The sequence below is a fragment of the Egretta garzetta genome, unplaced genomic scaffold (assembly GCF_000687185.1).
Source record: "Egretta garzetta isolate BGI_Z169 unplaced genomic scaffold, ASM68718v1 scaffold474, whole genome shotgun sequence".
Lineage (NCBI taxonomy): Eukaryota > Metazoa > Chordata > Aves > Pelecaniformes > Ardeidae > Egretta > Egretta garzetta.
In genome coordinates this window covers 1884807-1902638 of record NW_009259524.1, presented here as the reverse complement: position 1 = coordinate 1902638, position 17832 = coordinate 1884807, and the positions used below count along the sequence as shown (strand labels likewise).

The 17832-nt window shown below is 42.6% G+C and overlaps 2 protein-coding genes across 2 annotated transcripts; both read left to right on the top strand.

The window, feature by feature from the left end:
• The first annotated feature begins 1349 nt into the window (after nucleotides 1-1349).
• On the top strand, nucleotides 1350-2956 carry LOC104125106 (gamma-crystallin D-like). The gene is made up of 2 exons (XM_009637510.1): nucleotides 1350-1661; nucleotides 2681-2956. The coding sequence occupies exons 1-2, from the start codon at nucleotides 1350-1352 to the stop codon at nucleotides 2954-2956; spliced, it is 588 nt and encodes a 195-aa protein (XP_009635805.1).
• Nucleotides 2957-9508: 6552 nt separating this feature from the next.
• On the top strand, nucleotides 9509-12016 carry LOC104125105 (gamma-crystallin 1-like). Its single transcript, XM_035893043.1, is given in 3 exon segments — nucleotides 9509-9638; nucleotides 9641-9855; nucleotides 11741-12016. Coding segments are annotated over 3 exon segments (621 nt in total).
• The last annotated feature ends 5816 nt before the right edge of the window (nucleotides 12017-17832 follow it).

Below are 17832 nucleotides of genomic sequence, written 5' to 3'. Positions count from 1 at the left end.
TTGTCCCACTGTAGGTGGAGACTATGTAGTTGCAAATAGAGCTCTTTTAAATAAACTAGATCTACAAAGGTGTTCATCTGCATGCCAAGTTAACTGATGAATCATGTTGACAAGGCCTTTGCATGCCTGAATGAGTTTCCCCAAATAATCTTACGGATTATAAATCTGGTTTCGGAGTGCAGTAGTTTCTTTTGATCTGAAGCCTCACCTACTGGTGATATAACACATTTGTATAACCAGCTTTGCCTATTCCATTAAGCAGTTTGGTTTTAAGGGTCTAAGATTTAGGTTCAAGAAAATGAGAGTCAGAACAGAACAAGTCAAGGTTTGTTCCAGCCCTGCATCAAACAAGAAAAAAAAGATAGAGGAAAAGTTCCGCAAGGGAGGAATACAGTTTTCCGTAACCTACTAGCTGTGCTTTAGTGTTAAAGAACTCTGCTTTAGTGTTAAACAACAATCCTTCCTAGTTCCAAATAGAGAGCAACTTGTGTTTAATGCAGCTTTCTCCTTTTGAATTTTTAAAACAGACTTTCAAAGGGAAAAAATTGAACCAACTGACTTATAATGTTAGTAATTCAGATACACTGATAAACACCTCATAAGAACCATTTGATTTCAATCTTTTTAGTCTTCAGGGATGCAGCAGTTAACCACACACCAGGAAGGGACTGAAACTTTTAATCAGTTTCCTCCTAGCACATTTGTGTTAAAATCTGTACACAATAGAAGGGATTAGTAGGCAAAAGCTAACACCACCACATGAGATGGAGACTTTTCCTGTTTCCAGCATAAAGTGGGTGACGAAGTATTGAAATGGAAACAAAGTTCATCTGCTCTCACAAAAGGAAAGATTGAACAAATACCGTGGGACAAACTTAGGTGAGAGGTAATCAATACAGAGTGGGGAAAGAGAGGAACAGACCTACATCAGAAACTGCACAGGCCCACGGAGCTCGATAGCTTTCAGGCACAGGATGTTCTGTAAAAAAAATCCTTATACACACATCCCCCATTGGGTCAGGTGCACCACAGGAAATAGTTGGTACCAGCTGAAAGTGTAGTCCACTCCACAGTTACACGATAATTCTCTTGCACGCAGCATCAGCAAATGCAGCCCAGAACGCGGAAAATAAAAAGAGTCCCACATGGTAAATGCAATTAACGCCGTAGCTGCAATAAAGACAAAACATGAGATCTCCCCACAGCTTAGAGTGGGCCCTTTTGTGTTACTTTTTGCAGATGCAGCATTAGAACTATGGTATATAAAAGCAACCACAGTGTTTGCTCACAGCTCTCAGCTTTCACCTCATCAAATGCCAAAAATGGGAAAGGTAAGTGGAAGCACCAGTATGCCAGTACTCTGCTCTGACACAGACACGGGGATTGACTATGAGTCTTTGCCAATGTTTATATCGCAGATCATTTTTTATGAAGACAAGAGCTTCTGGGGCCGCAGCTATGAATGTAGCAGTGACCACCTTGACCTGCGATCCTGTGTGAAACAGTGCAGTTCCATCCAGGTGGAAAAAGGCAGCTGGATGATTTACAAGAATCCCAGTTACTCAGGACACCAGTACTTTTTAAAAAGGGGAGACTATCCTGACTTCCAGAAGCGGATCAGTCCCTGCAACTTCCTCAGGTCTTGCCGTGTGATCCTACAAGTGAGTTCTGCTTGGCAGTGTATCATAGTTTAAGAAATTGGGTGTGGTTTACCCTTTAAGAATATAATTAAACAGTCTCTTCACATAACTCAAGAGACAGGCAAAGTCCAGTAAGGCAATGCAAAGTTTCACCGGAGATGAAGGAAATAAGCTGTTTAATACCAGTGCTATTTCCAGGGCCTGTTCATAGCTTGGAGATGCTAAAAGAAAGCTGAGTGACTATTTCTAGGTAGAGAATGTTTTTACATTGCTCAGGGAAGGGCTAGAAGGGCCAGCTGATAGAAAGTTCTGCTGTAGGCTGATGGGTGCAACTCGCTCATGACCATACTATGTTGTGATTCAATGACACAAGAACATGTTGAATCATATTTGCAACAGGTATGGTTCTCCTAACATAAAAGCAGTGTTGATTAAAATCAGACAAGGAATTAATACTTGCTAAAGTACTTCTCTGGATAGTAAGATATAGTATAGAGCATAAGCCATAGCAGTAGGAACACGCCGCATGCCCGCACTTCACATAGCTCAGCAGTTTGCCACATGGCAATTGCCTGCACACCAGTGTATAATGGGAGCATATGGAGTAACAGTGAATGTCTCTTAGTAGCATAATTCTGAAAAAGCCACATTATTCATGCCTGGTCACGAGTAACCGATACAGATCATCGCAAAGTCACATGAATATGTTTTCTCCTATTGTCACAATATAGAGTCCTTACAAATCCCATTCCTTCAAATCATAAAGCATCCTTCACTTACTTCCTACCACACATGTGATCATACCCATTTGCTGGCACTCCTGAGCTCCTCCATGCGGATATGAATTAAACCTCCTCTATTAGCTGCAAAAGAGTGAATCTCTTCACAATCCCCTCTCCAGAATAGACCACAGTTTCTCAGAAATGCACAATATAGTAGCTGGGAAAGTTGCCTTTTTCTGTACAACTGTCTTGTTCAGTAATGTCAGAATGAGTTAAATTTCTGTCTTTCCTACATTTTTGCTGTGTTTGCTGCTGCAGAATTCTGTTTCCCACAAGATTCAGCTCTATGAAAAAGAGGAGCTCCAAGGCCAAATGCTGGAGCTGACTGATGATTGCCCATCAGTCCCAGGCTACATCCATCTCCCTGAGATCTGCTCCCTCAATGTTTTAGGTGGCTCTTGGATCTTGTATGAAATGCCCAGCTTCAGGGGCCAACTGTATTTACTGAAACACAGGCAATACAGAAGATCCCCTGACTGGGGTGCACTAAATGCCAAAATTTTCTCTTTGCAGAGGCTGGCTGACTTGTACTGAGTTATTGCTCCCACGCTAAATAAGCACTGAATGCATTCCAAAATCCTTCTTCAAGCGAATGTTCCTTCACTACTACAAACAAATTGAAGTTGTTCAGTCCAGAGGGAAATCCGATTCCTCTCACATTTTAGGGAGAGAGGGCTAATACTTTAAAAGATATTCACAATTATTCAGCTGTTCCACAGTGTGTGATAATTTAAATAACTGTTGATGGTCCAGCTGCATATTGCTAACCCTGGTAAGTGTAGAGCTCTTCAGTCATTGCTTCACTGGATACAGCTATTAATGGGAAGGTCTGATTCTTTCATCTAAGTTTTCCCCAGTTTTACACATTTTGATCTAGGAGTAGATTCCAGCTCTATACTTACCAGGGTTAACAATATGCAGCTGGACCTTTACAGTTATTTAAATTATCATGTACTGTGGAACAGAAAGGTAAGTACCATTAATAGTTACATCCAGCGAAGTACTGACTGAGGAGGAAAAGGACAGAAAGATGCAGAGGAACTCAGAACAAGGTGTATTTGGTATCAAATGCTTCATGCAAACAAGGTGCTCCATGCTACCCCCAGTCCAGCAAAGCTTTCCAGTCTTATCCTAGCTGATTCCTCCAGAAAGAATTTTTCCAGATCCTTAAGTCACACCACCTTTATACAGCATGTTTTAGTGAACGTGTACTTCATGAACTAGACGTTTAGCTGGTGTCAATCGCCCTGCCTCTACTAACTTCAGAGCTACACTATCTGCTGCAGCAGGAGACTGAGCCAAGTACCTCATTTGCCAGGCTATTCTGCATGCAAAAGGAATTAAATAAGCATACCAGTGTGGATTAGTAACAGGACAACATCTTGTTGTGCTGGGAAAAGTCTATTGCAACGTTAATTATCATTCAAGTAATTATGCCTACTAATCATCACTGAATCCTGTGCCAGCAGGCACTCTGTGCAGTAATGAATCAGCTCCATAATAAAATAAAACACAGTTAAGGGATCTCACATCTTAAGATACCTCTTCTCATTTAGGCAGTGGAGTCTAGATATTTTCTTCCAGGCATGGTTAGGCAAATATACTACTGCTCTTCAGCAAGGTGCTGGAGACTTTGGGAAAGAGAAAGCAGTACAGAGAGCACAGAACTACTAGGACACTCTGCAACCTTATCTAGTACATGTTTAATTTTAAATAATTTCACTTGGGCTTTAAATGGCAGGCTCTGATTTTGTTTCGCCTAGTAAACATTCTGATAATGGAGTCCTTGAATAAAACCAAGCAGCTTCTGCCGCAGTGAGGTAGACTGCTTAAAATTCACATCTCCACTTGCTAATGTCAGAGACCCCATTTAGCCATTGTTTCACACTCACATGACCCATCAGCGAGAGCCCGTTAACGATCTTCACCAGCCTTTCCCTGACAACACTGGAGAGGAAAATAGAACTATTCTTTGCCCTTCTCGTCCTTTCTTTTGTACATGGGGCACTATCTCTGCCCTCCTGCCTGTCCATTACTGCACAAAGTAGGCTGCTCAGCTGCAGCAAATGTCTGGTGTACATAAGAACACCACAGTTCAGCCAGAGAAAAATGGAGCATGAACAATTCAGCTCTCAAGGCAGAGGTGTGAAAAACCATGTTTCCTCTTGTTCACAAATGCCTAATATTGCGCATTTATGGGAACTGCACGGTGTAAGTAATAGGTCTGTTAGCATGCTTAGGTTAGTGTGCTAAACCAGGTTTGCAAAATAACACAGCAGTTCAAGCACAGTGTCTACTTGCCTCCTTAGAACAGCGAACAAATGTATTTCATTTGCCTTCAGCAAGAATGAAATAAAGAAAAAACAGACCAGTTTCCCAGACAGCAATTAGCATATGCCTACGTACTCCCACAAAGTATCTAGTTCAATTAGTGCAATTGAGAAATACAGCTACATAATCATGTGTAGGTTACATGCTGGCATTCCTTTGGTCAAAGGCAAGAATGAACAGAAATGCACTATTCAGTGATCAGAGGGATAGTTAGTATGTCTGGATTCTTGACTCTGCTGTGTCCTAGAGTTTGGGGGTGGCTAAACCTCTCCAAATTCATCCACCTGAGACAAGACTGGTGGCAATTCCTAGTTTTCAAGGAGCACTGAGGGGTTTTACTTGCTTTTGTTTGCAAATGCTCAGAGAATCTCAGGCAGGCATTAAGAATAAGGGTGCTAGAGGAGAGGAGCACTGGGAATTCACAGAGATCATCCAAGTTTTCTCCAGTAAGTCTTCTATGTTCCTGTAAGCTTTTTTGATGGCTGATATCAGGCACCGCAGTTGCTGGTATGCAGGGTATGTTTCTCTACACAAACACTCTGCTATTTTCAGATTACCCCTACACTTGAGTTTTTCAGGGGCACAAAAGCAGTCAATCTCCACATAAAAGCAGCTGTCATAACAGCATACTAGTCGAGGGCAGTTGGAACAGATGTAAATAACCAGAGTCATCAGATCACGGATGCCATTTGGCTAACAAGATATTTTGGCTCCAGAGTTTAAGATCAACCCACAGCCCTTCCTGCAGTGCACAGCCCATCTGTGGCATTGGGTTCTGGGAGGGGAAAGTCTACAGGATTCAAGGAGAAGCTGGATAAGTACTTGGAAGACAAATCCACTGAGGGTTATTAACCAGAAAGAAGTAACCTCCTGCTCAGGAAACCTCTTGAGCTAAATTTTTACTTAAATTTTTACAAGTATTTACTTGAGGTCTTGACGTTTGAACGAAGTATCATATGTATTTGCTTCATATCTACCCTTCCTTCGGTGTCTGCTCATGATCACAGTTGTTGCCAAGTTACTTGACTAACTGGACTGCTGGTCTGACCCAAGATGGTTGCTCTATATTTGTAGCTGCAATAAGGAATTCTCATATCACTGCCCGTACTCTGGTCTCTCAAGTTCCAAACTTCATCATCAAGCCCAGTGCCTACTGTATTGAACTATCAAGGACCATATGGGATCCAAAAGGCAAGCCAGCTCCACAAACCAAACATGATCACAGAAAGAACATAAAAAAGTGTAACACTTCAGAGCCTGTCAAATATCTTTGAGAAATGCAAGCACAGGCCTGCACATAGAAGTTGGTTCCATAAGCAAATTAAATTTGCTTAGTATTAACCATCAAGAAGTTATGTTTGATCCAAAGAAAGCATAGAGGTATTCAAAAGCAACTGCTAGACTAAAATTCACACTCTTCCCTCAGTCTGCTTTCAGTGTTAAAGGCTACAATTTCCTGGCTGGAAAACACCCCCGAGAGAGCCTGGCAGGAGTGATACCATTTACAACACCCATTCGAAGCACAACTGGAGCTGTGTAAAAACAGGCCAGCTAAAGATTTGCACCTGAAGTTTTGTAGCTTCGTAAAATCACCATTCAAGACTCCGTGAAAGGCACATGCAACACGTAACAAACATGTAATGTTTTGGTTGAACAGGAAGCCAGTGAGACAAAAAGATCCACTATTGCTCCATGCAGTATGAGCAGGAAATATGAAAATGTGGCACTGCACCTGGTAGGATTTTGTGAGGGTTAGTTCAAACATGGGTGTGGAAGGAGAAAAAAGAAAAGCAAGCAGGAAAGAAAGGAATGGTCCCTGGGGAGAAAAAAAAAACAAACCAAACCAAAACCCCAAGATATAGAGAAATATTTTAAACTCCGTAAAAATAACTCAAAACTGTGCTGTTTATCTTTTTCCTTTGAAAACAGTCTTGGATTATTATTTTTTTAAAAATTCAAATAGATAACATTTCCTTGCTATTTTAACATTGGTTTGTACTTAGGCCTTGTAATCACTAGACTGAATGGAAAATACTTAAAAGGCCTATTCTAGCACTGGTAGCACAAAACTTTTACTCAGGTTATCTCCCATTACTCAAATGAGACATAAACTGAGGAAAAAAGTTCCTGCTAGAACACAAAGATGATCAGCAGCAGAACAACGTTACCTAAATAGCCCCAGAATACATCAGCTTCCACCTGCCCTTCCAACAAATTCAAAACAGCTCTGACTTTGGGGCTGCCTGTTGACCAGACTTCTAAAGACCACTGCAATGTATCGATTGACTGTGAATTGCACTACACTGTATCAAACAAAAGCCCAGAATGAACACAGTCCTGAGCATTCTTGGGATTAATCAGATCCAATTGAAAACTTACCACAATGTTCTTCCTAAACAGCTTTTTTTTTTTTTTAAGTTCAACTGCAATTACAATTTCTTCAGCTGAAGAAATTACTATGCCGTTGCATTTTGCCTCAATGACTCATACCTGAGCTCCAAAAATCTGTACATCTCTCAAGTGAAACATTTCTCTGTGCAGATTTAAAAAGGCTCTTCTCTGCCTTAAACAAGTGGCATCCATCCTTCAATCCTTCAGCTTCCAGTCTCTTTATCTATGAATTCTGAATTACGTTAATAGACAATTTCAGCAGTGGTTGGATGTAAACGTCCATTAGCACACATTTTTGATTACATCATTTTCTCTCTCATACACAAACTCTTACTGTTAAAGGAAACAGGCAGCAATACCTGGTCTGAAGGCTCTTGAAAATCAGGACAGTTTTTATTAGCATACCGTGAAAATTGTTTTACAGTATCATCACTGGGAATCCACATGCATTAAAAAACCTTCATCTCATATAATCAGGGAACAGAGATAAATTAAAAATAAAGTGACATGAAACAATTCTGCTGCATCATTTCCAGCACTTTTGCTTGCACATGTTCCATCAGTAAAATAACAGAAATATTGTTTGACCTACCCTTTACTCTGATCCTCTGCTTACTGAGAGTAACACTAAAGTTGGTACCCCACAAACTACTGCTATTCCCTTTTGTTTAGATAATGACAATGCAGTGAGGGAGAGGAAAAAAAATTCATTCTCTTTACTGAGCAAAAAATTCTCTTTTACCCTAGTCCTGTGGATGCAGCACTGTGCATTCTATATAAAGGACTGCTGACTCCTCCTGCATGCTGAGGTTTCACAGCTAAACTGTCGTGGTTTAACCTGGCTGGCAACTAAGCGCCACGCAGCCGCTCGCTCACTCCCCCCCTCCCTCAGTGGGATGGGGGAGAGAATCGGGAAGAAAATAAAAGGTTAGAGCCGAGGGCTGAGATAAAGACAGTTTAATAAGAGAAAATAATAATAATAGTAATAATAAAAATGGTAACAGAATATACAGAATATACGAAATTAATGGTGCACAATGCAATTGCTCGCTACCCGAAGACCGATGCCCAGCCCGTCCCGAGCCGCAATCAGTCCCCGAGCTGCGATCAGTCCCCGAGCAGCGAACAGTCTCCCTGCGACCGACCGACTGACTAACCCCCCCCGAGCATGACGTTATATGGTATGGAATAGCTCATTGGACAGTTTGGGTTAGCTGTCCTAGCTGTGCTGTACTCCCAGCTTGTTATGCACCTGGCCGAGCAGGAGAAGCTCAAAAAGTCCTTGAGTAGTCTGAGCACTGCTTGGCAACAACTAAAAACATCAGTGTGTTATCAACATTCTTCTGGTACTAAATCCAAGACACAGCACTATGCTAGCTACTATGAAGAAAATTAACTCTATCCCAGCCAAAACCAAGACATAAACCCTGGCAAAAATGGCAAAGGTAAGAACAGCTGAGTGCATGGAGCACTGGCACACAATGTAGCACATGCGTAGCTCCTTGTAGGCAAGTATGTTTGCAAACATAGTTTGTTGGTCTACCAACAAAGTAGCAGAGGGGAAACTTGGAGTGGTTGTTTTATTATCTAGCTCTTTGATAAGTTTCCTGAAGAAAGCCTATAATGTACTTGGAAGCTTTCAAATGCTAAAACATTTATGCATAAAAATATTTTGGTTTTACTTTTCTGTCTGGCTAGTTTCCCTTTGAGTTTGTCAGCTGCTGAAAGAGACCTAAAGTTTATATATTCTTAGACTTCTAAGAGGTACAGGAAAATAAGCCTGAAGTGCTCTATTCCAAACAAATGTAATAAAAATCACCAAACAATGCCACTGAATTTAAGTATCTCTAACATGATTTTACTGCTGCTAAGATACAGCTGCCCAACAGAACCTAGAGTGCTCAATGATTAACGTGGGTTAGACACAATGGTCTTGTTTTTTTCCTGTATCATTAAGAGAGGTGAAGGCTTCAGCACAATTCAGATGTAGAAGAATTATTCCTTCCTTTGTCCGTATTCTACATTGCAGAAGATTTCTAGGAGCCCAGACTGGGTGCAGGAAATGGGCACAAAGTTGAATGATTGTGTGGTACATAGAAGCTGTCGATGCAGCTTTCAGTCAAAGAGCAATTTGGGTTTCACTTTCTTCAAATGCTCCCAGAAACTTGTCGTGAAGCTTCTGACAGGCTATTTCCAGCATGAAATCATGACAAAAGTTGCCCCCAACTTCCCACGGTCCCAAAGGGACATCCACCTGTTGTTTGCAATACTAGAGAAATGAAGACAACCAGTAACTGCATGTGCATGTTATAGAAAATGGACATAAGGGCTTTGCTAGTCTTTGGGCCTGGTAGAAGTGTCCCTATGGACCTCTGCAGTCTTTGGATTGTTTTGTACAACCTAGGCAAAACAGTGCCAGCTTTCAAAATACTTTCTAGTGCTACTGGGTTTACTTCTATTTTATTGAAGATCACTTTCTTTGAGGACACAGACTTTGAGGATGCTCCTGTGAAGCCACCATAGACTAGCCAGACCTGAGCTCCCACTTCAACTGCTGCAACTCTACCAAGGTGGAAACTGACTGCTGGATGATCTATGAATGTCCTAAATGCATAGGCCATCAGCACTTCCCGAAGAAGGGAGAATATCCTGACTACCAGCACTGGATGGGCTTCAATGACTCCATTAGGTCTTGTTGTATCATCACAGCAGTAAGTTTTCCATATTGCCTCCATGTATGTTACTGCCTCTATTAGAATCAGAGTACTACACCCCATTTTGACAGCTCTGGCACAAGTAACAATTTCCCCAGAGACCTTTATGTGGAAGGAGGGCGGTAGAAAGGACACTTACCAAGTCTACCTAATGGGGTTTAGATATGTGGAAGGAGGGCGGTAGAAAGGACACTTACTCCCATAGAGTACCTCCCATAGAGGTAGATAAGTCAGTTGGGATTCTCAGCCAAATGAACGGTTGGTTAGTGCTTGGGGGGAGTTTATATATTGATTTTTATTTTAATAGTATGTTTATCTATTATTTTATATATAAAAAAGCCCTTAACTTCACCAATCTTTTCAAACAACTCTGACTATACATGATCTACACAAGAAAGTTTAGTACAGAGCTGAGAGCCAAAACACGTCTCCCATGCCCCAGTCAATGCTCTTCTGCCAAGGTAGGCAAAATTGGTGACTACACTACTACAGAGGCAACCTGAGACATCCTATTGTAGGAGACATCACCACGTATCTGAGCTGCAAATGAAGGCATATTTGCTTCATGATAGATTTTTTTCTGAATACTTTGGCCCAGAATAGATCTGTGTTTTTCCCTCCTAGACTCATTCCCTGGAAGAGTTTTACTAAGAGGGGAGAGGTTGCCAAGATGTGAAAGATTTCAGTACTCACACATAAGGCTAAGGATTTGAGATTTGGCCCAGAAATAACCTTGATGCTGGAATGTGTCCCTCCAATGTTCATGGAAAATTAAGTTCATCCATGTTGTAAGCTTTATGTACAATTCACAGTTTCCCTGTCCAGTAGAAGCTTCATAGATCATCATCACAGTAAGTTTCCAAATTCATTCCATCTGCGTAGGATAACACAGCTATTTTATTCACTGACATGCAGTTCTGGGCTTCACCTAGCTAACACAAGTTCTGGGTCCATGTGCTGAAAGTTAGTGCACACACTCCTGTGTCCTTTCAAGCTGTAGAGGGAAAGAAGTCACAGATGAGGAGGGTGGGAACAAAATGGACTTGGGAGACTGATGGGAAGTATCTGAGAAGGAGGAGAGAAACTGAGAATTAGTAGGGGGGTAGAAAAAAATGTTAAAATTAGGGCACATTTCTGCGCACTTTCCAGATTCAGAAAAAGTGTCCAGAAAGTTTGATTCCAGAAATGTAGATAATAAAGTGTTGTTGCCTTTGGTTGTGGGGTTTTTTTAAACTGAGTAAGGTGTTGGTCTTTGCACAGCAGCATTACTCTTGTGTCTACACAACTGCACTTGAGCACCTGCAAAGACTGTATTGAGCATTGTTGCAAGAGCAGAAAGTATTTTTCTGTATCGAGTCTTTGCTCTGCTGGATACAAGAGTCAGAGACAGTCTTGAAACAGTTTATCATTTCAGTAGATGAAAAGCAAAAAAATCTGCCCACTTAAGGCTGTGCAACAAAAATAGTATCACAAAAAGCTCCCCTCTGTCCCAGCCAGAGCCTTATCTAGTTATTACATCAACATTCAGGAACAGTGAGGGCACGATTGCTGTGGCAAGCCAGGTATATCACTGAGCTTTTTTCTTACCTGCATGTAAAGGAAGTGTGGTGATCTTGGCTGGACCCCACTTCTGCTTCCTGCCCTATTGCAGTTTTTTCAAAGCAACTGCAGTTCTGCTCTCACCAGAGCAGAACAGACTCACAGCATTTCTGCTTTAAATTAGGACCCAGTGAGATTTATTCCTGCTAAACTGACTTTTCAGCACATAGTAGTGGCTATTCACTGTTGTGTTGCTAGCATCAGTATTGCATCTAACAAGCTGTAGTCACCTAGAACTGCCGCTTGACATCCTGTGCATCCATGTCTGGATTTGACTTTGCAGCCCCAGGAGCACAGCCGGCTGCAGATCTATGAGAGGAATGACTTTGGAGGCAGGATGTTGGAGTTCATGGATAGCTGCCCTTCTCTCCAGGACGACTTGCACTACAGGGACATCCAGCCTTGTAACTTGCTTGAAGGAAGCTGCATTTTCTACGAACAGCCACACTCCTGAGGACAGCAGTACCTCCTGAGGCCTGGCGAGTACAGGCGATTCACCGACTGGGATGCCATGACTACCAAAGTTGGATCCTTCCAACCAGCAGTGGATATTTCCTAACCAGCACTTTCCTAAGCTGTATGTCAATAAGTAGTGCTGTTAGCACTTTATGAAGGCCAAGGAGTCAGAGTCTATGTGGGTTAGGTTCCCATTTCTTGTAAAGCTTTTAGCCTTTGATTTAAAGCCCAGGAGAGTCAGAAACTGTCTTGACTACAGTGGGCTTCACAGCCTGTGCTTGCTTTACTGGTAGGAAAAATTCCCCTGAAGTCAGTGGAAATGGACTGGTAATGAGGAGCACCCAAGCTCAGAGGAAACCTGCATCTAAATTGCCAAGCCAAATTATTTGCTGTTTCAGATCAATTTCGAAATAGCATCTTTGAAGAAAAATATTATTGCAGACCTTAGAGGAAAAAATGAAATACATTAATTTATGATCATGAAAATCCAAAAATGCACCTGTAACTGAGCCCATGGGACCAACTCTCTGCTTGAATTTATTATAGGATGTTCCTTCCATCTTGAATGGTCCCATAAAAGCAATGTCCTTCTCAGAAGTAGTTATCCGATGAAGAGTGGCAAGTTCACAGCCACAGTGTCATCACGGAGATACTGCGTACCAAGCCTGCAGCTGTGACACTAGGTGACTTCAGACAGAGCAAAACATTTACAGTATTTGTCATCTTTATTAAGAGTTATTTATGTCAACAACAATTTGTAATGCTACAGATATCAAAATAAGTCTTTCAGTTGCTTATTCACTTCATGATGGAAAAAAACCAACCCAGTCCTGGTGCTCAATAGTTCCTGCTGCCATTTGCTATTAAGTCTGAAGTTCTGCACAGGACTACATTGCTCCCATTTCTAGTTCAGGCCTACACTATGCTCTTTTGTTTAGCCAGGACCTCACACTGTTTGCAGACATGAACTCATGTTGATCCTCCCTAGTAGAGAGAAGTAGCAGCTTTCCCTAGGGTCTGGGATTAGAAACCAGAAGAGAGACGCATTATGTTACTGAGCCTACAACCAATTCAGTGTGCAAGTGGGCCCCCACAAGTCTTACACATACTTTAAGGGCACACTGTTTACACAACACTGCAGGATCTTTAAAACTCTGCTTTCAGGTTTTACAACACTAGCCATCATTCAGGTCTCTATGCCCTTTCTGTGTCAGAAGTTAGGCTAGCACAGTCCCCGGAGGATTCACAGGGTCACAGGGAAGGGCACAGCCTTGGTTTCACAGCCTACTCAGAAGCAGGCACTGTGCTGCAGTCAACATCTAACTTCTGGGAGGCCACAGTGCTTACATTTTGCAAGAATCCCACCTCTAGCAGCAGCTGGAGCTTTCCTAAGACCATTTGCTTTCCGTTACTTTCCTTCATTTACACCCTTCCCCAAACCACAAGGAGTTAACCCGCCAAATCTGACAGAGTGCCCACAGGTCCCAAGTTGCTATAGCACGAGTCCTTGGGACAACCTCACGCTGTCAGCTGAGAGCGAACTAAGTTCAGACAGATCACCACAGACTACCAACACCTACACATCCTTAAACCTTGGTTGCTGCCATGTTTTTTTTTTTTTTTCGTATCACAGTGATTGCTTTCAGGAGCCATGCTGCAGATCCAGATCTGCTGAGCACTGCAGCATAATGAAATCATTCATCAGGCAACTTCTGAACTAAAGCAGAATGATTTGAAGTGCAAGTATGGGAACTGCACTGATCACTAGCAATAAGATGGTGGACAGTAAGGGATGGTTTACTTTGAGTGAAAAGTCAGTTTTGGTGGAGGAAGGAGAATGCTTTTACAATGCAATCTTGTGCAGTAACAACTGGTGCCTTAGAGCATCTGCAAAATAAAGACACCTGTAGCACAAGTCTACATGTGCTAGCTCTAGCATAGCTAACCTATGTGACAGCAGAGGAGAGGGGCATTTCTAAGCCTGAACACCCATCCATGAGTCTTTACCAGCTGTTAGAGCTTGTAAGAACCCAGGCAGACCTAAGCATATAAACTAGATATTTAGTTGGGAAGAGTCTTTAAGAGGTAACCTACACAAGAACATTCCTAGCACAGCTGCAAACTTAAGGCCTCTGATAAGGAAGCCTATGCTACAGAAAAGGAGCAGAAGAGATCAAGTCTCTGGCTGGGCCTTTTACAGCAGGGGATTCATTATATTGAAGGCCCCCTGTGGAAACAAGCTGAAAGGACAGAGGAGGACAAAAACACTTGCCAGGATCCCAGGCTACCCTGGGGTAAATTGTTTCCTGAATTTAGGACTGGTGAATGGTTTAACCCTGAATATATGAAAGCAGAGCAGCCAGGGGCCAGAGGGACTTAATACTATTAGCCAGACCATCACCTCCAAGCTTTAGCTGTGACCGGTCTCCAACACTTTGAAAGAAAGCAACTAAAATCCCTAGATACCAGCTTATGTGTCAAGGGGCAAACAAATTCCTTCCCATTTCCAAATTTTGCAAACAACAAACAAGCCCTGAACTACCTGGGGTACAATGTGAATATGGTGACAGAAGGAAAGTTAAAGACTAATTAAGTTTGCTGGCTTACCTTATAGAACAATTGCACACTCATTTTGTTCAATCATAGCCAGAGAAACTCAAGGCAAGCTGACCCTGTGCTACCCTCAGCAAAACACCATCTCAGAGGCCTTGGCATCTTGCAAGGGCCAGCTTGCTCCTTTCCAATAGCCACACCAAATGCAATCTCCGTTTAATTTGGCCTGGATGCCTAGAAACTACCATCCACAGATTCCTCTTTCTTCACCTACAGCAAAAGGTATTTTGATAGTGGGAGTTTTACACCCAGCTGTCAAGGCGACCTTCTTACTTATAATGTAAAAATTACTCCTTTCTTCTGTGCAAGGGTCTGTTTCTAAAGGACAATGGAAGAGTTGAGAGACAGGTTCATTTCTAAGCATATTTCAGGTCTTCATTGTTAGTAAACAAAGCATTAGCCCTAAGACATCAAGCAAAACCTCAGATAAAAGCTTTGCCATAGACCTATCTCGGCACGATTTTTGCTGGCCTGGGGCATGATCTTAGTAGAAGCCTTAGAGCCAAAAAACAGGTTTGAGAATATCTGAAAGTCAGATATAGATTATTGACTTTTTCATTTGCTTCTACAGAAAATCCATATAGCTTAACAAAAGCATTACCATAAGGTGTGTGGTTTTTCCTGCCACTGCAGAGGTCCCTGGACTCAAAGCTGCAATCCAATGCAGCCCATTCCTTTGCTCAATCTTTCCTTAACCTCAAATTCACTTCTCCCTATCCACACCCTTCTCTCTACCCATTCTGTTACCTGAACTTGCTGACTGACAAGTTCAGTCCATAGTAAGATGACTGAGCTACTAACATACAACTGCTGAAGATAAAGTACAGAACCACAAGTAATGAATGAAGCATGAGAAACAACCACTGCTGTAAACAGTTACCACAAGACAGTAGCTAATGGACAATGAACTACAAATGAAGCCTGCCTACCTGGCTATTTAAGGTCCATGAAAAAATTGGTGCATAATTATGGAAGAAAAGGTAATGAAAAGTCTAATAATTAACTTCCACAGTTGGATCAACCCATAAACACATTTTGAAGTGCCCATACATAACTGGTAATGCTTCTTTTTATGTCATCCTCCATTCTTTGACTTCCATATCCTTAGCTGAGCCTTTATGAAGGTAAGTACACTAAAATACAAATTCACCTAGAATTAAACAACACCTGTTGGGGCAAAGGTACACCCTACCTTTCTCCACTGATCTCTCTCATTATTGCTCATATTTGCATCTGAAAAAGAACTCACAGTGAATACTGAATGGCTGTCTGTACCCCCAGGGAGAGACTAAACTTGACTCGCACCCAGTGATGCAGACATCCACAGAGCCACCTTAAGAACTTTACAGTGAGCTACCTGGCTTAGGAAAACCTCTAGAAGGTCAGACCAGGAGATGGCTCACCCTGTATGCCACTGGAACAGACTGTTCCGTTGCAAAACACAAATGCCTAACTTTCCCTTCAGAGCACCTATATAAGGCAAGAACTGCCTACACAAGCAGCAGTGACTGCCTAGACCCACTGGGATAACTATGTCACTACAACTCCGGCAGAGTGGAAAATGGCTGCTTTATAGTCTTCGAGCATCCTAACTACGTGGGCAGCAGCACCTAACTAGGGAGGAGTCTCCCATTTCTATCAGAGGATGTTTTTTTTGTTGCTTCACTAGAGCTTGTTGCAGGACTTCTGTATGTGGGAGGAGCTGCTGTCACTTGCAAAAGTCAGTAATGCAAGCAAGCAGAGCAGTATCTCAAGAGAGGATTAGGGTTTGTACACAGCTTTGCTTGGGCCTGACTTCTTTGAAGGGAGCAAGTTGTAAGAAAAGTTTGAAACAGGCTGTTGTTTAGTCTACAAAAGGCTGTAAGAAGATGGAATAAAAATCTGTAACTCAGAAAGCATGCTGCAAAGAGCTTCCTTTTCCCCTATTACTGTGGAAGGGACAAACAGCAATGGGTTGCATTTGCTTCAAAGGCAATGCAGGTTGGCCGTTAGGGAGGAGCAGTAGCTCAAGCCCTGAGCTAAGTCCCTCAGGGAGGAAGCAGAATCTCTTCGGTTCCTGGAGGCTGTTCACAGAGAGGGGTCCAGGGTGGTTTAAGCATAGCAGCCCCTGCCCTGGGGACAGAGCTGAACTCTGAGCTCTTGTTTATTTCTTGATGGAAAAAATTATGTTGCCACCTCAAGGCAGGAGACTATTGTGGCTAGCAGCAAGTACCAGAGCACATGTATCACACGACTAAAAATAATTTTACAGACTCATTTTTGTTAGTGTCCTTCCATCCGTGCTAGGAACTATGTTTAGGTATTGCAGTAAAAGATACTTCCTCCACTCCCACACTGCTGATCCACACGATACAACACCAAGCACAGATTATCCCCTAACTTTTTCCAGGGAAACATCACTGATCTTTTAAAAGCAAGACAGATATGCAAAAGTATGTTGCAGGGACTGATGTCTGACTGTCTCTGGGCTCCTGGTGACACTTAATGCATCCCTAGCAAATTTTTATAGAGCAGACAATATAATGATATTGCACAGCCAATTCCTTTGCAAAGGGTTTCCAAACCTTGCGTGAAACCATTGCAGCGGTGTGGAAATCCCCTGCAAAGGAATCGACTGTGCAATGAATGGCCATGAATGCTTCATCACATGAAGCTCTACAAGATTTACCCAGGTGAGGAGACGAACCAGCAGCTGAAGGACCAGCGCTATGGCCAGAGGTTGCAGGGCTGTGATTCTCCCAGCAAACTGGGGAGAAGGCCCAGGTCTCCTTAGATCTCCTTCTCCCTGCTTTGGAGCCTGACATGACTTTAATTTTCAGCCCCACTTTCCAAGGGAGCAGACAGACAATGCCCTGCGAGTCACACTAAAGGGATCGTGTTGTAAAACGAGGAGGAGGGAAGTCCTTTGCTGGAGCGCTCTTCCTCGGGAGAGTTGGCGCACTGCCGGTGTGCTTGGGAGGAGCCACAGCAGTAAGCTGAGGAAAATCTTTTCACATTTCTGCTTTAGAAATCTAACTTATTTTAGGAACACTTTTAGTCCTACGCAAGCTCTGCATACGAGGTATGGGCTGCTTTAGAGCGGTAGCGGACTCTATGTGTATACCTACGCTCCTCAGGCAATGCAGGGAGGCCTCTCTGGAGCATACGTAAAATACATGCATGTGCTTGATAACCTTTATCGCTTGGAAAACAGGATGGAGGTTTCCTGAGGTGCTCCGTCCCACAGGGATCGGCAATGCCCATCCTTTTACGGGCAAGCAGCCTCCTCGTGCGGCAGTACGGCGCGCGCCTGACAGACGCCGCCTG

What these genes read in the sequence shown, in the direction of transcription:
- LOC104125106 (XM_009637510.1), top strand. Translation starts at nt 1,350, where the DNA reads ATGCCAGTACTCTGCTCTGACACAGACACGGGGATTGACTATGAGTCT. An exon ending in CTTGCCGTGTGATCCTACAA is followed by an intron (nt 1,662 to 2,680) that starts GTGAGTTCTGCT and finishes TTGCTGCTGCAG; the next exon opens with AATTCTGTTTCCCACAAGAT.